At 37.4% G+C, this 23,451-nt stretch overlaps 1 protein-coding gene across 10 annotated transcripts in view; it reads right to left on the bottom strand.

Annotated features, from left to right (window-relative positions):
• The window catches only part of TRIP12 (thyroid hormone receptor interactor 12), a 79,586-nt gene that overhangs the window by 5,574 nt on the left and 50,561 nt on the right, over nt 1–23,451 (bottom strand). For 8 of the 10 annotated variants that reach the window (XM_080409603.1, XM_080409611.1, XM_080409610.1 and 5 more), the window contains 27 exons: nt 23,123–23,215; nt 22,826–22,987; nt 21,683–21,751; nt 21,385–21,550; nt 20,583–20,700; nt 20,291–20,447; nt 19,823–19,976; nt 19,066–19,294; nt 18,221–18,339; nt 17,395–17,602; nt 16,180–16,280; nt 15,879–16,053; nt 15,332–15,473; nt 14,200–14,391; nt 13,371–13,522; nt 11,358–11,530; nt 10,851–10,924; nt 10,548–10,747; nt 9,591–9,718; nt 9,143–9,294; nt 8,569–8,711; nt 7,130–7,286; nt 5,896–5,994; nt 5,236–5,350; nt 4,789–4,943; nt 4,107–4,271; nt 2,798–2,962 (listed from right to left, as the gene is read on the bottom strand). In XM_080409603.1, coding sequence (XP_080265729.1) covers nt 2,798–2,962; nt 4,107–4,271; nt 4,789–4,943; nt 5,236–5,350; nt 5,896–5,994; nt 7,130–7,286; nt 8,569–8,711; nt 9,143–9,294; nt 9,591–9,718; nt 10,548–10,747; nt 10,851–10,924; nt 11,358–11,530; nt 13,371–13,522; nt 14,200–14,391; nt 15,332–15,473; nt 15,879–16,053; nt 16,180–16,280; nt 17,395–17,602; nt 18,221–18,339; nt 19,066–19,294; nt 19,823–19,976; nt 20,291–20,447; nt 20,583–20,700; nt 21,385–21,550; nt 21,683–21,751; nt 22,826–22,987; nt 23,123–23,215 — 3,963 coding nt within the window. The remainder of the gene's footprint in view (nt 1–2,797; nt 2,963–4,106; nt 4,272–4,788; nt 4,944–5,235; nt 5,351–5,895; nt 5,995–7,129; nt 7,287–8,568; nt 8,712–9,142; nt 9,295–9,590; nt 9,719–10,547; nt 10,748–10,850; nt 10,925–11,357; nt 11,531–13,370; nt 13,523–14,199; nt 14,392–15,331; nt 15,474–15,878; nt 16,054–16,179; nt 16,281–17,394; nt 17,603–18,220; nt 18,340–19,065; nt 19,295–19,822; nt 19,977–20,290; nt 20,448–20,582; nt 20,701–21,384; nt 21,551–21,682; nt 21,752–22,825; nt 22,988–23,122; nt 23,216–23,451) is intronic. The other 2 variants (XM_080409609.1, XM_080409604.1) reach the window with 1 other exon arrangement.

The raw sequence follows: 23,451 nt of genomic DNA, 5'->3' as shown, positions 1-23,451 counted from the left end.
AGCTTTTTGTGTCTGGTGGGGTTTTTTGTTTTGATTTTGTATCTGCAGTTACTCCCTCAGGACTAAACTCACCTTTCAAAGTGGGCAGCACATACTGAAAGAATGATCACCAGGGGGAAGGAAAGGGACATGACACAAGCAAGACCAAGTTTCTTTTAAATCTCCTGCAGCCAGTATTTCTCCACTAAATTAAAAAATATATTATACATGGCATATTGCATGCCAAGTTCAGATTCTTTTGTCAGTTAGTGCCACTGATGATTACACTTGCCTTGGATATCCCTCAGCTCTAGCAGGAAATGAAGGCTGGCTGTAGAAGATACATTGTCAACACACAGCTACTAACTTTTAGATGTGTTAAAAGCTCTGACCTGGAATGCTGAGAAAAGCTTAGAGACATCTATGGATGCATCTGAAAATGATTAAAAACCTCATCGATACTGCTGGACTCCTGAACTAAATATTTAACCCTTTCCCAATAATTGAAGAGTTACTTGTTCCAGAAAGCTCTCAGATATGAAAGTCTATTAGGATCTGTTGATAAGCTTTCCGATAAAGGAGTTAGGCATTGAATTTAAGGTAAGATACCCCTACCTTCACACATCAGGCTGTAATACTGAAGAGGAAGCTAGTGAACATCAGCAGCACAGAAGGCTGTTCTGTAACGCAGAATACTCTATGGCTATCCTAGCAGCAGCGTTGCTTACTTAGAATTGTGATTACTTTTTACGACCAGGAGTGTGTGGCAAAATAAGCTGCACTGTATTCCTGTGGATTCAAAAAGGAGATCAAATTGCTAGGCAAAAAATTGGAATTTTTTGTCCACAGATTTAGAACAAGCAAGCTGGCCTCCTTTTTCACAGTACAGGGGAGAAGGGGGCAGGGAGAAAGAATGAAGTCTTTCACTATACTGGTAGCTGAAATGGTTCTACTTTCTGATAAAGATAGCTCCTGTGGGAACCATCCGTGGCAGGGGCGGGGGGTGTGGGGTGAGTGGAATGACTGCAGTAGAGGCATGAATAGTAACAGCAGGATATTCAAGCTTTATAAACTACTCTTAATGGTAATCCACACACAACATTTTAATGAAAATGACATTTTCAAAAGCAGAGCAGCTGACCCACAGGGAACTGTACAGGCTAGCTGATAAATACACTGTTTCTAAAGTGCAATTCATCATACTTGTGATACAGAGGACACTAATTTTCTTTCTGGAATCTCTATTTCCTTGACATCAAGTTCGTAATGCTAATCACTGAGATATAGTTTAAAGTCTCCTCTATAAGGCAGGAATATAAAGACAAGGATAGAAAAATTGCATCATTGCCCTTTCAAGAAAATAGTCCCAGAAGTTGTTTAGAAAGACGCAGAGAGCAAGCTTTCTGTAGTGATCTGCTGCTCCTTTACCATGCCAGAGGCTTGCAACAGGACAACTAGAGGACATTTGAGATGCCCATAAGCCTTTCTCAGCGTATCAGATACCTGATACGTTACCCACATGAAAAAAAAAAAAACGTGACTGCAAGCTGTATGAAAATCAGACTTGAAAGCAACCTTGCTCAGCTTCCCTCAATAAACAGAGGCTGCAAATACTGTTTCTGATGAATGATGGTTGTTGGCATAGCCCTTCTGTAAGTCTGCAAACATCTTTATATCCAAATACCTTCAACTGTGTAAGTGATATTTACTAGCAGAATTTGCTTTCAACAAATAAAGATACGAGAACTAAATATGTGCACAACAACCGATTGGAAGATGATTCTGGAAGATGAACAGCAACTGCTCAATATTCGGTTGTAACGATTACAGAGCTACTTGCAAAGTTCTCAGTTGATATCCAAGAGCTTATATGCCCCTTACTGAATCATTCCTACCAAAACATCAGATATATTTCTCATCAGCATTTGAAAATCTTAACAGTCCTCACAGTGACATTGTCAGCAGACTAGCCTGTCAGAAAATTTATTATTCAGGAACTGGAATAATGACTTCTTCCGTGATGCAATCAGTCATTCTTACCTCCATCCTACTCGTGAGTGTATGGGATAATATTGCATTCTTCCTGCCTTTCCTTATCTCTTCCAGACTGTTTTTAACCATTTCGCCTTAACACTTCCTTATACAGAAACAGTTTCCTACCTTTGCTCAGCAGTATTAAAACCTAGCAAAACAGAAGGTTATGTCCCTTCTGACATAGGAATAAATCAATATGCAGTTGTACTTTCAACTTATTATTGCACTTGTTTTCTGTTCCTTACCTTATTTTGTAATGGTTGAGGTGGGTTGCTTGTGTGTCTTTTTGTGTGATCAGTTGCTTTTTGGTTTTGAGAAACACTACTGTTCTAATTTTAACTCACAATTGAACTGATGTTTTCTTAATTCTGACTGAAAAAAATTTCACTATTACTACAACAGTTCAAAGGCCACTGAAGTGTGGATAGCAGGTGCTAAATCAGTGTTGCAAACAAATTAATTATCATACCTCAATGTGGAAACTTGTTAAAAAGATTCTAAAAGTCCACAGCTCAAATTACTGCACTTACTACATTTTTTATCCAAAAAAAACCATACTTCTGATGACTTTATTATCTATAAACCAGACTTCTTTACTATAAAATTTTCAAGTCAGGTGTGCTGACTAGGATGTCTTTCTGTAGTGATAAACTAGTGCAGAAGAGAAGCAATCAGTAGGAAAATTACTGCTGTGCCCAGTTGACTAGAATGAACTGAAATACAGATGGAAACAAGCTCCTTGGGAGCAAGAATAGAGAAAGTTTTAGTCTTTGCTTTTACGTACTCTGAGATACTCCTCTAAGTTGTGGATGGTGACCGGTATATCTTTTCCACCTTTTTTCAGTTCTATATTAGGAAACCCAGGAAGTGTGAAGTCCAGCCCTAGGTCTTCCACTGAGCAGCCATTCATAGTCAGAGCCTCCAATGCATACTGTAGACTTTCTTTGGTCTAAAAAAATTTTAAGTAAAAACCAGTGAGAACAATTCGTTCACATTAACTTATCCAAAAGTCATGACTTCTAAAGTAGTTTTGACTAAGTAAACATTTCTATAATATTACTATTAATACTGTTACAGTACTCCTTGCTTTCTTTCTGTATTTTTCATACATAACAGTAAACCAAGCAAACCAAATAAACTATCTTAATGATAAACTTGACAGATCATAACACTAGACTTTTTTTCTAGTCATTTCAGAATTGCTTTAACTTCTTGCACAATATTTGTTCAGGAAAATACTACTGCAAGAGAAGGGTATGTGTAATATGCTAAGGCTCTTAGTCTATGTTTTTTCCTTAGAATAGTTAATGGCATACATATTTGGCATGCATACTGACATTTTTCAGCTTTCATCCACCAGGTTTCAGGTTTTTCAAACTCTTGTTGGGAAATTAAAAGCGGTGATCAAGGAGAGAGAGTGAGACAGTGAGGTGAAGAGGAACAAAGGCCCACAGGCTTGCAATAATTTCACTAGTAACAAAGCAGATGTATTAAGAGTATAAATTAGGTTATTACCACCTACCATCTATTAACATTGGATGCTAGAAAGAGCATGCATGCCAGAGACCTTTTATCACTACTCTGCAAGTGAATAACCTTGAAAAATTAAGACTCTTCTTTATCTATACAAGAACCTGTATGCTCACATAGGAAAAAAATGTACAAAAAGGCACTTCTAAGAAAACCTGAAGATTTGACTAAACCAACTAATAAAACAACCTAAACTTTTTGAATGTTCAAAAATCAAGGATAGAATTTTTTTCTCCAATAGTGAAGTTGGTTAGTTTTTTTTTTCCAAAGTGAACCAAAACCAGAAGTTACCTTAGGCAAACACCTGGCAGTTTTAGCCATTTCTAGCCTGTGTTTAACCCCACAGAAGAATCCCATAATAAATTTCTACTGTTAGAGTCTCATCACAAATACCATGTTACAATTGCCACCGATTTTAAAACTACCCCTTTTATTAGAAAGAAGTAATCATCACTATTACCATCAGTATTAAGCACTACCATACACTCTCAAATTATGGCTACTTCATAAAATCCAAACGTGTGTGAAGATGCACTCTTCCATTCTTAGGGTTACTTTCCCACCTGTGTTTTGTCCTGTTCAAGTCTTTTCTTTTGTCTTACAATATCTTCAAGATGATATATTGATTTGGCTACTACTGGATCAATACTGAACAAATCATGTGATGTTAAGGAAGTTTCCTGTCGTAGCATCCACTTATAAAAAGGAAGTCCAAGAGGAAGGTCCACCTGGAAATCAAGATATTTAGTACTCAACTATCTTCCAAAACTTTTGTACCTTTCACTGTTTTTTCTCTTACATTAGATCTAGAATATTATTTACTAAATCATAGCTCTGGCACATGCCAAAATACCATGTCTTGAGTGTTCTTAGCCGAGAAATTTACGGTCGAGAAAACACAACTGACTGCCTAGTGCACATACATTAGAGCAATCAGCAACTTAGCAACTGGAATAAGCAGCCCACAATGATCTTGAAAAAAAGATCAGAGAGATTGCAACACATGGCAGGCAATAGCTTTTTCCTTCTTCACTATGGTCACAAAAGCCATTGTAAAGATCTTTAACATACACTACCCTCTTCCCCCCCTCAAAAGTTCAGCTGCATCCCTCTCCCCCCTCCCCCCAAATTCCTAGAATAGAAAATAATTCCATGCAACTCTTGATACTATTTTTTTTCCCCTCAGAGTCAGAGCCAGAAATTAAATTTAACCCTTCAGATTCACATTATCCATTTCATTCTCACCAGTCTAAAATCCATGATTGCCTTGGCCATTAGTTTTCCCAGAAAGCGGAACTTCATTTTAACTTTTGCAATGTGAGCTGGCTTGGCTGTTCTACCAAAAGGAAGTGCAAAAAGGCCTTGAAGGTTATGGATGTACTTGGTACCTTCCTGGCTTCCTGTTGAGGAAGAAAGAAAAAAAAACCGCCTTTGTTCAATACATGCACTGCTTAGTTGCTTTCAAACTTGCATCTGGAATGACACTATCAGATAACCATAACGTAAAGAGTCTTACAGAATTAAAGAAACCCACAAAGACAACCACACACAAGGCATGTATCACTAACCACATGTGATGGTGATGTGGTGGTAACCGTGGTGCTCCTTCAAAGCCATTCACGTAGTTAAAGTCAACTTAAAATCGATTCAATATTAGAACAATATTGATAGTTTAGGTAGCAAAACGTTTACCTTTTGGATTGGCTAAAGTCACTTCTTCTCCCCTCCAAAGGCCTAAGTCTGCTCTCTGTAGTTCCTGAGATACAAGTGCATAGAACTCTAGCGTGGGGCCTAGACCTGTGCCAACCTTCAGGGGGAGGGAGGGTGTGGGGAGAGGAGGGGAAACGAGAAATGAATGAATAAATAAATAGTCAATTAGGTCAGTTCAAATATCAAAATCTTTACTTAACCTGAGAAATATAATACAACATTGGGTATAAAGACAACTTGCAAAAAAGAAAGCATCTAGAGAACCTAACTATGCCAACATTTACAACACAACTGAGACAGCTTGGAAAGACCACATATCAGAGGGAATAATAGCAGAATGAAAGTATTAGCCACCTAATGATTATATTATAGAGGAAATACACACAGCTGTTTGTTTACAGTTAGAAAAAGTGTGCTGTGCAGAATAAGACTAATTATGAAATTTAGTAGGTCAGAAAAGTTTTTCCTAGCAACCAGAAATCACAACCAAGTGGATTAGGGATAATTAATAGATAAAATTTGTGGCTCCAGCAATGGGAAGGACCAAGAATCTGACCGAGTCACTCGAGAAAAGCTGTAGATTTTTTTTGTATTAATCTTCAGTAAAAAGGGGTTAAATTAGACTGCATTGATATTACTTACTTCATTCTCATACTGGATTTCCAACATGGCTCTTGAACTGCCTAGATCCTGCATCACAGATTCTGCCTGTTTCAACAGCTCATCTCTGTTCACAGTGCGCTACACATTAGAGAAGTTTTAAGTAGTGAAATTATGTCTGTAAGTCGCAGCTCCCAAGGCAGTTACAATAGGAAAAATATTAGTTATGCAATTTTTTCCACCCCATGCTAATAGTTCCACAGTTCAACAACTTGTAAGCTTATACCTTGATAAAATAATTCTTGCTTCTATATGAAAACTGACTAGAATTAAAGTGTTCGATATAAAATGAAAAACCAATGCCTTACATTTCTATAACTAATAGGTACTACTCTTGCCAAGAAACTGACAGTAGGACTATAACATAGCAGAGAAGTGTTGTCATGTGGCATTACATACCTTGACCTAATATGTGGAGAAGAAAAACACAGAAGATGCATGCCAAAATCCAGCAACCTAAAGGAGTAATCTTATACCCTGCCTCTGGGGATTCTCTAGCAGGGAAAGTGGAAGGTTTCAAAAAACAAAAGAAACATCCAACCAAAAAAACCCAAACCACACCAAAAAACCCTACAACAGCACTGGGATCTCTACATGCTGGAACCTATATTCTATTTAAACTAGATTCTCATATGTCATCTTTTTTGCCCCCAGAGGTATTCAAGACCATATAAGCAGATCTACACTATACGGTTAAGAAAACATCTCTGCAGACTCAATGCAGACACCCAAGACTCTCTCAATTTAAAGCAGTCACAGCTTAGTTTTATCATGTTGTGGTAGGAGGTTTAACAGCCTCCCAGAACACAAGGCAATTTTTTTGTTTACTCGGGTAACACTTACAGGTCTAAATCCTATTGCTTGAAATCTTTTTAAATTCTACATAAAGCAGAACAGATGCCTACAAGCTAATATATTGAGAGTATCACTAATGCAACCATTCTTGGAGTATAGTTGCACAAACTGGGTAAAGACTTCAACTCAAAATTAAGCAGGATGTGAGAAAGCAGCGTGGCATGCTCTAGCCCCTGGTGCCACCTCCTGGCACACACTGTGCTTGCTACTCAGCAGCTTTTAAATGAGTCACAACAAACCTCCCGGTATATACTATCAAAACCTGAAGTTTTACAAGCAAGTCTTGCTCACAATGATATTCTTAAAAACAATCTAAAACCAAACAGATCACTCATTCTATTTTGAAACAAGATATACCTACTTTTTTCCTGTCCAGTCGTGGTGCCACTCTGCTATCCTGAGAATCCGATTGATTGATTTCTGGATTGGTATCCAGTAGTCTTTGCATGGCTCGATCACGATCAAAAGCAGTTACATAAAACAGCATTTGACGGGTATCAAATGGAAAGAAAAATGGGCTGTAAAGAGTATTGGATTAGTTAGATGGGTTCCAACTAGCATCTATGACTATAGTTCAGTTATCCTTTGTTGTGTTTTAATATGCCTGAAATCAATGCTTTATTAAAACGCTGTGGTGAAAGCAGCCTCCAAAGGAAGCCTTCCAGAACACACTTTAGTCACAATGCTTATGAGCAAGAGTTTAGAGCTAGAATTTAATATAAGAAGGAACCACGCAAAAATTTCAGAAACTTCTAACTCTTCCAGAAAAACAACTCAAAATACTTAAATGCCTTGGCTAATCAAAGTTTATATCAGAAGATAAATATTCTTTTACTTGCTCACACTTGTTTCACAATTACTAAATCCAACTCACATCAAATATTTTAAGAAGGTGGTACAAGATCCCATACAGGGGGAGATGAGAACCTGCCTACAGCAGCATCAGCATTCTACCTTCCACTATTTTCAAAAAACACTTTAAATATCTATGAAGGCTGCCAGAGAAACTTCTTATTGTAATTTATCAGTTCTACTATTCTTAAAGGCATGTGTACATTAACAGTGTAGTCCTCCACTGACATTTAAGTGAAAAGTCAGTTTTACGGAACAAACTGCTACACATTTGTATTAAGAATACACATTCATGCTCATCATTTGTTATTGGGAACATTTATACAGAAATTTAGAGATCTTATTTTAAAAACAGTTTCTCTAGAGTACACATTTCCAGTCAATTGTCACCAATATTGCTTCAGTCAACATGCTTCAAAAACTCAAGAATGTCAACTCTCATTTCTCACCTTTCAAATGCAAGAATTCTACAGTTTATACACTGCAGCCAGATACTACAAAGTACCATGAATATAGCTATATAAAAATTTATAGTATTTTATCACAACGATAAAAAAATATTTTCCTTTATACCACATTGCTTAACGGCATTTTTGTCATACCACTACATTTATCTTGGCATGTTCAGTTTAACAGCAGAAAGAAATATGACCTGAATAATCAAGTACTACTACTTCAATGAGAAAACTTCAAATTGTTCAGAAACTCCTGTGATAACTGGTCCAAACTTTGCAGCTAGTCTATCCCTCCATGTTTGGTTTAAACTGTGCAATACAGGTGTAAGCATTCATCCAAGTCTATGTGACTATGTAACTCCAGAAGATTTTGGACTGAATTTTACTCTCCCCCAGCACTTTCAAAAGCCTTGTAACATATGATGCACCTGGGCTGCCCAGTCCAAGGCCTACTGAACTCAAATTAAAATACTATGTTGAATGTCATTCATACCATGTTTTTCCAAGTTCTGTCAGCCAAGTTGGTATGTTTCCCGTCATAATTACCAAAGGATCCTGAAGCTGCCTGTTTGCTTTTGCTGTCAGTTTACTGTTGATAAACTCTGAGGTTGGAATTATCTCCTTGCAGATTGCATTCTGTAATGAATGAAAACAATGTACTTTTAGTTAAAGAAATGCTGGAAGAAATACTAAGCCCTTTGTGCTTACAATTTACTTATCATAAAAGAAAAAAAAACTTTTCATTACCACTTTGATCATACAGAGTCTAAGCTATGAAAGACCAAGTAGATTCTTACTACAGGACTAATGTTGCTCTTTGAACTTGAAGGAAAAAGTACGGAAAAAATATTTAACGCACTAGGGAGAAAACATGATTGACTAAGAATTTATAGCCGTCATCTTACCAGAAGTTAGATTAATAGATAGGGAAAGATGAAAGATTATAGTATTTCATTATTCTGTCTTGGTGAGGGGTGGCCAGCTGGGGAAGGAGGCTGTTCTAAGGTGTTTCAGGACAGAGTTGTCTGTATTTAGTACAAAAGTGACTTTAAAAGTGCTCTACTCACGTCATATAAGTAATACCAGTATCGACTGATAGCATGTAAAACTCTCAAAAGAAGAATAACGTCTAATGAGGGATCTTCAAATGTTATGTTTTCAGGTGGAGTAGATATGAGGTAAACTTCTAGAGGATTTAATACCGAAGGGCATACACCATCTAGCAGAAAAAAAATAATACTTTATCAAAACAAATCAATCTGAAGTCTTCCCGAAATTTAATTATTAGGAGCCTAAGTAACATTAATCACAGTGTTCGCTTAACCACAACAGTTCAGTTAGATAATTCATTAAATACCTGATTTTTAGTTTAAATGTCCTACACCCAAATGTATGCTTACTTTTCTTATACAATGCTTGCTTTAAAAGAAACACTATGGTGTCTCTAAACACTTTTCCTCCCCAACCTTTCAGAAATTTCACAGATCTAGCACATTAGCAAGGAAACACACTCACCGTGCCACAATTCATCATGCTTTTTAGAATTTCTAGGGGAAGTTTTCGTGGGAGCAGTTTGTGCTCTTCCTCTTTTACCACCAACACAGTCCTTATTACCATCTTCATCCTCCCGCACAGGTTTGTACCTAAAGAGCAATTAAAAATTAGAAACATGTTTGTGAAATACTAACTTACATGCAAACAAAGGCAGTTATGTAAAGTGTTAGTTCCTTGATTACCAGAATGTTACTTGAATGACAGTTAAAAGCAGAAACACAATACATTTGGATATGATCCAGCCTTTGAAGCTAGGCCCTCAGAAGCAAAGTATGTCATGGAGGAGAAAAAATGGGGACCCTCCAGCTCCACGAACTGGAAGAAGAGAAGCAGAAAGTGTAGAAACACAAAAACACCCCAAAAAACACAGAGTTGATTTGATTGGTTTGGGTTTGTGGTTTTGGGGGGTTGTTGGCTTTTTTTTTTTGCTTTTCAATAACATGTTGAAATATTTTAGAAAAAAAAAATCCACTGCTGAAAGTTAAAATTTTTGGCACAATCATAGGTCAATACTGCTCCTTGCAAAGTATGGCCAGAGAATATATGTACCTGCACAGTAATCAGCTATGAAAACCAGCGTGAAGTTGACCGTTATTTGCAGACTGCAGACATGTTCTCTATTATTCATGGTTAGTTACCTAACACTAAGCACGTTTTCTCTCCAGCTAGCAGGTATCATTTAAGATTCCACATTTCCTGTTCATCAGCTTTGCTCATAAGCTAGAAAGAACAACAGTAGCTAACACATAAATCTTAGTTAAGAATTAATTATCTCAAGCACATCAGAAAGTTTAAAGCTTCACAGATTTTTTGGGGGGATGACACACAACAATGCCCCACACCTATAATCAGATTTTCTTTATGTATATACACCTAGGAAGCTGGAGAAGTTATCCCCAACTTCTCTAGCCAACTTACCAAATGGTATGCGTTTTTGTCCAAATCCCAGCTCTTCCTAATGGGTTGCTTTCGTCATCTGTAGACTCCCTCTCCTCCTCAGCTTGCAAACTGTACTGCCTAACTGCCTGATACACAGTCATATTGTATGGCAGCAAGTGATCACCAATGTAAAATTGCAGTCTGTGTCTCACATTCCCCGAATTTAAGAATTGAGCAGCCTGAACAAAACACACACACACACATTAGGAAACTTGTTGCTAGCTTTTCTTTAAGCCTCCCCCCACACTGTTCCCTCCCCTTCCCCCCAGAACAACAGCTTACCAAAGATTCATCTATTTCTTCATCTGACCCATCATCGTCACTATCCTCATCATCTTCTCTAACTCTTCCATAGCCTGATGCAAGAGAGGAGAAACACATCCTCATTTGTCTTTACATGAAAAGTAGCAATGCTTTTGTACTCTGAATTTTATAAATTCCACTGTTCAAAACAGTTCCAAAGTATATCAGTTAAATAAACGTAAGGTTCAGACATGTTAGAACATAACTTCAGTACCACCATCTGGCATCAAAGATGCCAAGTTACAGCCAATCTAACAGTCAACTAGATTATACTTCTGTTAGTATTTAGATTGCACTGTTTACAACAGGGTAAAGTTTGTCCCAGAAATGGACAGATTGTCTGCAGCCTTAGTCTCCTCCCCTGTGAGCAAGATACATTTATAGATACCTCCGGTTGTCTTCAGTGTAATTCTCACTGATTTTTACTGACAGTAGTGGCTATCCCAAGCAGCAAAACACACGTGACTGTACAACATATATACATACCTCTAACTACAAGGTATCTTTCAATGGCTTGTACCAAAGCCAGAGGATCAATCTTCACAGGTCCACCTTTCCACTGTTTCACATTTGCACAGTCTGGATGTCTTTGTAGTTGGCATTTTAACTGATGCGTATTGAAGAATTTTAAAGCTTGGGATCCTCTGTTAAGAGAAAAACTCAAAATAATTTGTGAAAAAAGTTGCTACACAAAGAATCTAATAACTATAACTGCATTTTAAAAATGCATTTAAATAGACTTATACATGCATTTACAAATTCACTTGTCCAAAATATTATTTCTTAGTCTGTTTCTCTAAAAATAAGCTATTAAGGCCTGGATGAACAGATTAAACATTTTATTCTACAAGAACACCAGAATCCAACTTAAGACAATATCTGATTTCCAATGGAAGCCATGTGGATTAATTGGTCCGACTACAACATGGCCTACACCCGACCATCTTTGAGATCTGAATTTGTTCAGTGGTCAGCTAATACCACATGAGATTCAGAGCTGTGTTTACATGCAGTGCAATAGGAATCAAAATAAGGACTGGAAAACGCAAGTATTGATTCATATGTTTAATAAGGACCTAAAGAGAGAACCTGAAAGCACCCTTGTTTTTTCTTGTCAAGTATAGTTTATATACATATTCCATTTCACCCAAACTACCAATACTCAAGCTAGCTGTTCTTATACACAAACGTGTTATCTTGGGCTACTGTTTCCAGGTGCTAGTGAAAGACTACCAAATCTTAATGCCTAAAAATCCTCATTGACATAATCCACAGTAAGACTAGCAGTAAAACAATGCTACAATAGTCTGACTTCCCATGTTTAACTTCATCAAAAATAGCAGAGTTTTTCTTCTATGATTAACAGCTTTATAACTTTTGCAGTTATCTCACTTTTTACAGAAATAGTGCATGTTCAGAAACATTGTAAGATTACAGAGCACATACCACTTGCAAAAGCCAGTATCAAGAGAATTAATTCATTCGAGTATATATAGCTGTGTATTGCATTCATTCCCATGAATTCTACCAGTTTCACAATAAAACAAGTACTGAATTTTAATGTAAATTAGACGAATGCTATAGTGTGAGGCTCTGATACATCTACTGTAATGGATTTTGTCCCAATTAGGAACAACAAAAAAAAAATATCCATGCCACCTTAGTACCTGATAGACAAAAGACTTGGCATTTCAAACTTTAAATAATAGTTTTCAAAAATTAATTTTCAATGCTCCTCCCCTCCTGATTTCTACATAGTCACAAGAATATGTCTGTAATCAAACTGAGCTTTTAGCCAGCACCAAAAAACACTTTCAAAACTTACACACAACTTAAGCCTGAAATAAACTTACTAAATGCTATATAATTAATAAGTCACTGTTTTTCATTCAAGTACAGAAAAGAAATTGTAGAAATAGGTCTTGAATCACTCAAATTTGTTACTCAAAATGCAAAAAACAAGTTGGATTCCATATTTAATCTATCTTAAGATGCAAGGCAGGCCAACAGTTATTTGTTGATAGCCATGGAACTATGTTGATAGCCAACAGTCATCACTCAATCCATCACCATCCTAAAGACCGGAACATATCTGAGTAACAGTTTAGCGCTGCAATACAGACTCTCAGCAGTTTAGTTACTTCACTAGAAAGGTATCAGTGTCTCAGCAATAAATACATAATTTCTTTCCACTGTTTGTTACATAGGGACGAGGAAGACATCAGAATTTTCAAAGCTTAAATTTAGAGATATTATTTAAAATCACACATCCACCCCCAATCTAAGTGAGAAGTTTCCCAAGTAAGAAAAGTTTCAAGATGTAAGCAAACATTTAGTTAAATATTCGGTCTTCCACTGAATAAAAAAGCCAACTGTGTAACTGTTTTTTTCTTTAACAGGGTCAGAAGTTTCTATTACCTCTTGGAACTTCTAGCATTGAAACAAGTTTTGGAAAACAAAAGCTTCCAACAAAACTGTTACCTGAGCATTAATCCTTACCTGCTCCCTGTTCCATTTCCACTTGGGAAGTCATGCACTTTAACAGGGAATTGTTCCATCTGACTGAGGCAATTGTTCATTTTATGGACCAATGCCAACAAAGGTGCATTTTCTAATGGCTCTAATCTTCCAAGGGGTTCTTCTCCAGGAAGCTGAAACATATTCCAATCTTTTAGTTATGTGTTTGGATTAATCCATCTTTAACAATTTATACCACGAGTTGTTAATCAAACAAAACAAAAAAGGAAATTAAAGTAGCATCAGTATCAAGATGACTAAATGACACATAACAAGTTTATGAAAGACCTGTTTCAAAGAATGCAAATTTCTTTCATGGTTTCACATTAATAGCATTACAGATTTTCAGTATTCACCCTTAACACAGCTTCCATGAAGCTTATTGCTATCTACCTTCTTCTCTTCCACTTTGAATTTCTTCTTTTAAATGCAAGACGATCTAGTTTCTTGCCGTATTTAGGATTAAAGCGAGCAAAAGGAGCAAGTGATAAGCTTACTATACAAACTCTTTCCATATCAACTTTGTAAAAACCAGGAACAACTTTTAAGTTGTTCAAGACTGACAGCTGGCTATTTTGAATTCTTTTCCACTGTTCTGTGGAATTTTCTGTGATTACAAGGTATTCTAAAACGTGTGACCTGTAAAGACATAGAACCATGTGAAAGTTAGCGTTACAGCTTAGGCATAAACAAAACATTCCTTTCATACTCCATCTTTAAGTCAAGGTCATCCCTGAACATCTCAGTCAGATAAGTACAGTTTGAGAGAAAGACAGCTAAGAATGACAAAACAGTAAAAAAGAAAACTTACTGGAGAAGAAAAAAATACATGAAGAAATCTTTTCAATCTGATATCCCTGCTTACAGCATCTTTCTCACTTTTAGATGTCAAATAAAGCAGCAGTTGTTTAACAAACCCACTATGCTGGATTTCAAATGAGGAGACGTCAGATTCCGAGACAATGCTACGGATTTCTACAAGGCACTCTGTTCCACCATCCACCTGAAAAAAATGTAGGTAGTGTTTTACCACCCAGGTATTAAGGGCTTAAGAAATACTATTTTTCCTCCTACTGTGTGGAACAGCTCTAAACAGAGAGGAAAAGAGCGTGGAGTGTATATTAATTCAATACAAGCAGTGACAGGGCAAATAATGTGAGGGTAAGTAATTTCTCTATTCAAGAGGAGCCATTATGGGCAACATCTATATTTTCCCCGTTTTAAGAGAAATGCAAGATCCCATTTCTACCCCATGCAATGTAAAGATGAGCTCCAAACAGAAGTTTTTAATTAGAAAAAACCAAACCCAAAACAATCACACCACAATTCAGCTTGGCATACATTTTACACATCATCTGTGCGGGAGAGAGGAGGAAGGAAAGTTTTATATTTTAATGATTGCTTAGATCAAAGCACAGAATGTAACTTGGCTGTTTAGCTACTTTAGAAGTTACAGGTTTAGACTACCTATCAAGGATCACAACTGAGATGGAAGGCTCCAGTTCTTGAGATACTAGTAGGTACGGCCCAACCTGCATTTCTTCTATCCCCCTTGCCCTCCCCCTCACCCCCCAAGTTCTTATCACAAGCTGTATTCCTCTTGAGGTATAAAGTCAGCCCCTAACACTTCACCACAGAATTTTTAAATTTGAAATAAAATGCTGTAAGTGACATATTGCTAGGAATCAAGAATACCATTGTTAAAACTAGTCATTTATCATAAGCGATGAGTGTCAGAACTTATACGCTATTACTAAAAAAACAAAGTCCTTAGCAAACCATTCCAAGTTAAGAAACATCGTATCATCATTTAAGTTAACAAAAACTATACTTAAAATATTGGCCATACTGTCTAAACCAGTCAGCTCTCCTCTAGCTCCCTCCTAAATAATTCTACTGCTTCCATTCCCACACCCACTCCAAGGAAGTCTGCCATGTCTAACCTGGAGGTTGAGTTGTTCAGTTGCAGTGCAAAGTCTCTGTAATACGTTTAGTGCAGGATTGCTTCCATCCATGTTTTCAGAACTAAAATAACGTTCTACAAATTTATGGGCTTGCTCCTTAATCCAGCCCTTAATTTTTTCTCTGTAAAGAAGCACGCAAAAGTCATTCAGCCACACTTAGCAAACACATACTCCAATATTACAAGTAAACACAGAGTACCTTTTTCCCCACGTTTAACAGCAGTCACAGACAAAAACCCTTCCCCTCTTACTCCAACACAGTAAAGGTCTGATTCTCTACAGATCGCTTCTTGTGCCATTTTTCTAAATTCTCGTATTTTTCCCCGGTATGCTACTTTTAAACTATTAAGAGGTTACTTTCTCTACCTTAATTTCTTGATTCTTCTCCCAGAGTTATTTTAATAGTGGTTAAACTCAAACTTCTTTGATAGCAGTTAATTAATCACCTGATGGCTTATTATAAGAAAGTAGCTGCACCTCAAAGCCAACACCGTGTTACAAGTATTTTCGTTTTGCATGTGCGTACCTGTTATTGGAAATGGTATCCTTGGAAGCAGCCCTTGCAAGACCACTGACTCCTGCTGTTCGTGCTGGTTCAATATTATTACTGTTGGACTGTGTGCTTAATCTTCCCCACGTTTTAGGATTTAAACTTGCCAAGAAAGAAGATTTAGGAGATTGAGTAGTTGTAGGGCTTTTAGCTGCAGGAAGCAAAGAAAAAATAAAGAGAATCAACAAGCTTATTACAGCTAGTACTTTTGACGGCTTATAAGCTTACTTTTACATTTAAAAGGAGATAAGAATATCATATTTTAATACTTATTTACCTTGATTGTCTACTTTGTCATCATCTCTTGGAGGAGAGTATTTTGGTCTCCTTGGCCCTCGTTTTGGCAGTCTTTTCCTCTTTAGAACATCACTCAGTCGCCTGTCCAAATTTAAAAATAAAACAACGTTTCCATCCGCTATATTCACACGCATTCCCATCCCTCAGTTCAAGATGCATCTGCTAGCTATGTGCACAAGGATTAGAAAAAGGTTCGCTCCCACAACAAGGAGGGCACAAGGGAAGAACGAGGGCTGGGAGAAGTGGTGTCAACTCTGTTTTAATTGGGAGGACAAAGTGACTACAGCATCCAGCAGGAAGAGGTTTTGCTTGCTGTCACCTTTCTACTATGGGCTGCCAAATACAGCCAGAAGTGGCACTAAATAAATTGAGTTTCACAATTTTCATGTTTTTATTTGTGTAACCATCTGGTTATTCATTTATTTGAATACACTTAAAAGGAAAACTACACAATTTTCCACTGAACACCATATATAATTCTCTAACACACACCAAAAGACACTAGACATCTGACTTGCCTCCCCTACTAAAGCCTAGAAAACACTTTTTAAACAATTCATGGAGTTTCTACTCATCAAGCCCTACAATTCCCAAGTTCACATATTTCAGTTCTGGTTCAAAGTGAGTTTCCTCACTATGCCGATATATCAAGTTAAACTTTTCAGCTGTATTTTTAAGGTACACTGTACAACACTAAAATAATTCATTCCTACAAGAAATTAATTCCACAAGTGTTCAAAATGGTTGCATTTCATAACTTAAGGTTGACTTTTTTTCCTCCAGTCTCCAGCATAAAGGAACCATGCGCCACAGCTATCATTTCTCTGGAAGAATTACTCTGTCCTCAAGAGTTACATGAGACTACATCTGTTGCTCCTGGCATTCTCCAGTATCTTCCCAAGCAGCACATTGTTCCATATCATTACATCATAACCATCAGGTCACTAGTATTTTTGTTGGGTTTGGGTTTTTTTAAAAAATTTCATATAAACGAATCAAAACTACCCATCAATAGCTTCAACACAGCTCCATTTTAGTTCCTTAAAAGAAAACACGACAGCAAAAACATAGATGATACTGTAGCAGCCCATATCAGTCAAGCCTTGAAGAGGGAAAGGAAGAAAACAATATTGAACAAAAACAAAAACAAGGCAAATCCAACAGACTGTTTCTTCACAACAAAAAGTGCACTTACCCCTGTGGGCTCAAATCCAAAGAATCCTCCCGGCTATGTTGTAAGCTGGGAGAGCCCAAATCCGCAGCTGCATTACTAGCAGCAGTGGCTGTTCCAGTACTTATTGTCGTAGTGGTACCCAGTGTTCCTGACCCATTAGTACATACTTTTGGCGGGCTTGTTAGCAAAGCTTCAGACTCTGCTAAGTTTTTTACCTGGTGCATCACCCCTTTGCAAAAGAAGAAATCTTTATTTAGCAGGTTGGTTTGGTTTTGGCGGGCAGCAGGGACAAAGGTGCTCAAAAAGGTACAAGTCACCTACTCAAACCTCTGTTTTGATTATGGCAGCATTGACTCACCCCACCCACCAAAACAAAGTTTTAAGAGCAGTTTAATCCTTTCTTCAAAAAGTTAACCTACATAGTTTAAAAAAATGACAGCAGCATGAACAGTAGCTAAAGAAACTCAAAAATCCCCAGTGGATTAGAACAAAGTCTTCCTGCCAAAATCAGTTTTGTCCAGTAAGACTACCCATGTAATTTCAGCAAACCACCTTCAACCTAAACATAAGTTCCCCAACATCTAGTAAGTCTGTACAAATTTGTTTTGGATTCAGAAAAAAAAACAAGCTTGTATCCTCCAGAGTTTTGGTCATCTCCTCCCTAGTCATATGAGGATAGCGTTCATATGGATTTGCCTTTCTTATTCAACAACAGTATTAACCTTTTAGGGCTTGAGGGGAATGAAGCAGGGGGCAAAGGATATAGATAGATTCTACACTCACACACTTATAAAATACCTAATAAAGAGGTGAAGGGGGGGGGGGGGAAGAACAATGCAAGATTTACCTTCTCTTCTGAAGTAAACACTAAAAATGTCAGGTAACTTTTGCATTAAAATCTCTGCCATCTGCAGGGCTCCAACCACTATCTTAAGGTCTTGACTTGACAGCATGGAGGCAATATGACTAAAACAAATAATTTATTAGAATTAGGTTAGGTTTGTCTTCTCATTTTTCACTTCTTAAAAGAAAAAATATCAAGCCAGATCATCTTGCATACATAGTGCTGGAGACCGAAAGCAAACAAATTTCATTGTGCTTTTGTAAATGCTATAAATAAAAGGACTGAAAAAGTCCTCTTCCCACCTAAATAACTTTTATCACTCAGCATAAATGAAAAAAGAGTTTTCTTCCTTTAAAGAACATGGTGTTGTGGACCTTGGTACTGCCTTTAAAAAAACTAGTAAATTTATTTTCTAATTGCATTCTTTCCTCTAGATCCCTTTAGGTTTATGGCATAATATATAAGAAAGGTTTCACAAATAGAACTACAAATAGAACTTACCAGTTGAATGCCATGAGTGTCTGTTATCGTTCACATTGTATTACCTCAGAAGTCATCTTGCCCTCAGAAAATTTTATAGGCAAGTTTTAGAAATCAAGATAACAGTAAGCATTGATATTAGACATCACTAGTACACACAGCCATATCCATAATCTAAGTTTCTAACAAGAATGCCTAGAATTGGGGCCTACTGCATAATCTAAGATGTAAAAAAATTCCTGAAGAACTGGAAAATAAATAAGAATTTAAAAGTACAATTTCCCCCCAAAAAAGAAGAACAAAAAATATTCACAAGCTTGAGTTGTAAGCTCAAAATCAGTTTCATTCACAACAGTCAACAAACCCACCTTGAAACAGCATGGTTTTTCAGCACATCCTTCAGAAGTTCAGCATCAGCAAAATAAATTATCCTAAGAATTGCTCTAAGGCACTTGTGTCTAACAGCAGGTCCAGCTGAAGAACTATATACTTCATAAAGAACACCAAACAATGTTTTGATAAAGGATTTTGCCAGTTCTGGGTCCTCTTTCATCAGTTGTGCTCGAGCATCATCCTTCTTCAATTCTGAATGTCCACCTGTGAAAAATTGTGCAACAAATCACTGCATAGTTCTTCACCTCCCTGCTCTGATTACTTTCTTTTGTTAAAGCTGAAATAAATTATCTCTCTTCAAGAGCTAAACTAAGAACCAGAAGTCAAACTGATGGCAAGAATGTAGGTACAAATCCTCCTCTTTCAAGAAGTCAAATCTTTTCTTCAGTTTCCTTATATACTTCTGTATGATAGTAAGAAGTCCTGACACAGTCTTCATTAAATAGAAGAGCTGTATGAACAAAACCATTTCAGCAAGTCCCAATTCAGAAACAACCCCAGCTCCTCCCCGATTTTATGCGTTTTCAGTTCCCAGAAGAGAGTTTACATATAAAGAATACATTTCAACAGTTTGAGTTTTGCTGTAAAGCTGTCTTCATTCACATCAGTCAGGGTAGTTTGATGTTCCACAAAAGCCATAAGAAATATATTAGCCAAGTAGCAAACTGCTGCATAACCTAACGCAAGTTGGCTATAGCTAGACACACCAAGTGTCTCCTAAGCTGTACTTACTAGTGTTTGTATTGGCTAAAGGGTTTGGTTTTCGCTGAATGGCACGTGCTGTTCCAGTATCCTCATTTATTTGCTGCATAGAGTTAAAATCAATAGTATAGACACGCCCAAGTGTAGACAGGCTGATCTCATCCTCACCAACCTGATGAGCTGCCTAAAAGCAAGGAAGAGATTAAGGTGAGGGAATCCCTAAAACACAGGAAGCTATATGAAAGGCAATGAGACTGGTAAAACAGCAGGTAGAATAATGACTGACAGAAATACAGTAAGAACAGAGATTAAGCAGGTCACCCATTACTGAACACCAAACCAGTGCAATATCACAGCAGGAGGATTGAAGAAACTCATGTGTTTCTTACTCAGAAAGAACAAGGCTGATATTTTCAAAGCCAAAAGGAAAGCACACAATTCCCCATACAACCATGCATATTTAAAAAACATCACCACAGAGATGTGTGTAATTACTACCTCTATGATTCGACTATCAATCCTGTTATAGGGATGCCAGAGACCCCTGTCATCCCGCCACTGCCATATTGCACCATCTGTATTTTGCGCATTTCCTTTCTTTAGCATAGTGTCAACAGCAAAGATTCCCTCTTTTGGCAGGCAAGGCATCAGTTCACTGTAAAAAACATTAAAACAGTATTTCACTTAAGTATACAATAAAGTCCATTAAGCTGAAAGCTGCCTTCATTTCACAGAAGGTAGGGATTTTAACATACCAGCCAGACTCACAACCTCCGGCTGCATAACGTACCAGATAAGAGAAGTAAGCTCATAAAGTTCTTGAGGACTTCGCGGAACTAGGTCAATTTGTTCTTGACAACTCCCATTTGAGGCTCCACAAAGGAGGAAGTGAAGTGTTTCTGCAATATCTATAGAAATTATTATTCATGAGATTGCCTATATCAGAATATGGACTCCATTTTGTATTGGACACTACATAGTAGAGCCACTGCCCAAAGCGACTGCCCGACAGACAGTACACAGTAAGACAGAAGACATCTCTTTGAAAGTTCTAAGAAATGTGTTTGCTGTCAAGTCTGGGGTTTAAGGGACATCTAGAGGGGAAATTTCACTCAATATACAGGCCACAGAAGAAAATGGTAAAATTGACAAGTCAAAAATGACAAAACGAGAAAAAGAAAACTAGTAAGGACTAAGACAGCTACACAGCAGTTACTTTTCTTAATGTCTTCCCTAAGAAGTACTTAAATCACATTTCCCCCACCTGGTAAATGCTACAAAAAGAATTCTTCAACTTGTGTTCGAATGAGAGTAACTTGTGCAGCTAATACAGACTCAAAATTAGGCAAGCACTCCAGTGACAACAGCTAGAGATAGGAAAAGGGAGAAAAAACCCTCAGGGGAAAAAAAACCAAAACAAAACCACCTTTCAAAAAAAGATTAACTAAGCTTTGTAACCCAGGGGAAGCATAGTAACAGAAAGAAAAATAAGACCACCACAATATTTGTATAATCAAGGGCACAGAGTTCCATATTGACTGTAGGCATTAACTTAAATAGGACCCCCAGAATACAAAAATTTAAGAACTCACTTTGCTTCATAAGCTGGACTGCAAGTGTAGGGCAATTGGAGCACATTAAGGAAAACATGCGCACCACCATGATGAACATTCCTGAGCTCAGGATAGGAGGCGTCACTACCAACAGTTGCTGGATATTTGTTAACAAGTCCTTGGAAGCAACCTGCTGGAGCAAGTTCTTCAGGAGAGAACAGCAAAATTGAAAGTGTTAGTCTTTGAAAGGTCAGCCATAAGCAGAAACTGAGGGAGGGAAGAAGGAAACAAAAAATCCAGCCCCCAAAAGGAATGAAACAAAACACCACACCCTTACCTCCTCATGCTGGAAGTTGTCCACTAACCGTGCGAAACAGAGACAAGTGCTTTCAACAGACTTTTTGTCCTATAATAAAGTATTTGAATTAAAATATTTTAACTTGCATTAGGTTATTCTGTCATTTTGAGCCACTCAATTTCTCCAAAAAGGCCAGATGAATCATATTTCACGGAATATTAAAAGTCTGAATGTTAAATTTGTTTATACAGTCTAAACTGACCTCCTGATAAGGCTGTGCTCCTGCATATTCCCTGAGAAACATCCCACACTTACAATACAAATAACTTGAGGGACCTTTAGAGACAAATAAACAGATTTATAATATCCTTTTTGGATTCTACAAGGAGGAAACAAAAGGCAAGAGAGCCACAATGCCAAAGCAACAGGAGATACAGATAATACGCAGGAGTGAAGGTTACTGTTCTACAGACTACAAGCAGCCTGATTTTTTCATGCAGTGCAGGTAAGACAGTAAATCCCAAAACACCAAGACAGTAAAGACATCCCTAAAAATAGCTCTAGTTAAAAGTTCATTGAAACACTCAAAAAAAAGTTCAACTGAACATAATAAAACACTTTTACTGTAAGGGTGGTTGAACACTAAGCGGTTGCCTGAAAAGCTTAAGTCTCCATCCTTAGAGATATTTTAGGGGCAAGGAAGTACATACAGCAGGAATCAGCTGGACACGATCCTGGGCAATCTGCTCTAGTAGACCTTGCTTAAGCAAGGTATTAGGGCTAGACAACTGAGGTCTCTTCCAACCTCAACTGTTCTAATTAAGAGCTAACTCAAGTTTGGGGTTTTTTTGCCAGAAAAATTCCACTTCAAGATTTCTTGAAATCTTACTTTTGTGGGCCGCAGCTTCTCTTCAGAGAGCAGGAGTCAGTACTTGTCCCTACTACAACTAAGAATGGTGCTTCCTATTTCCAAATCATCATCTAAAGCTGACATTTGACTTCTGTAAAGCTGCCTCCAAGATTCAAGTAGTCTCAGGGCAAAAAGATGTAGGTGAAATGAAGAATAGCACAAGAATACAGAAAAACATTACCTGGAACCTTCAATTTAGTTGCATTTGTTAAGGAACAAAATAACGTCTCCAGGTCAAAATGAAAACTTTCCATTTTATAATAGCTTCTTACCTGATGGGTTAACCTTTGTGTAAGCAATGGCAAAGAGTCTGCCACAAAGTGAAACTCATCAGGTGTTATACTCTGGCAGCAGTTGGCAGCAATAGCTAGGGCATTCCTCTGTGCATTTATACTGAAGAATTCCAGATACAGCAAACAGTCTGCCAACCCACCCTATAATAAAATGAACAAACATTTTCACTCTCAGTACTGCCAAAACCATAGGAACTTGCTTTCTTATTTCATCTTCATAGAAGAGCACCAAGGTGTAGAACTAGTAGAGGTAAAACTGCTTTCTTTTTTACTTACTGCCTGCAGAATAGCTTTACTATGCCTGCGTGATAACATCTCCAAGGCTGTAAGCGCTTGCTCTGCCACATCGATGCACTGAATCACTTGCAGCTACAAGAAGACAAGAAAGCTTGTAAATCAATTTCTAAACCAGTTTGTAAAAATAATCATCCTCATTAACACTTGGACAGTTAACCTGTACCGAGATACATACGCTAATGCATCTATACCGCTAGCTGTAATCAAGCTAGGCAGTTTAGAGGCTAGATCAGCTTATAGCTACTCCAAGAGTTAACGGTTTGTATAATTACACAGTATCCTTGCAACACTGATCAGACAAAAAGTTC

The sequence above is a fragment of the Falco punctatus genome (assembly GCF_963210335.1).
Source record: "Falco punctatus genome assembly, chromosome: 13".
Taxonomy (NCBI): domain Eukaryota; kingdom Metazoa; phylum Chordata; class Aves; order Falconiformes; family Falconidae; genus Falco; species Falco punctatus.
This window is presented reverse-complemented; position numbering and strand designations above follow the sequence as displayed.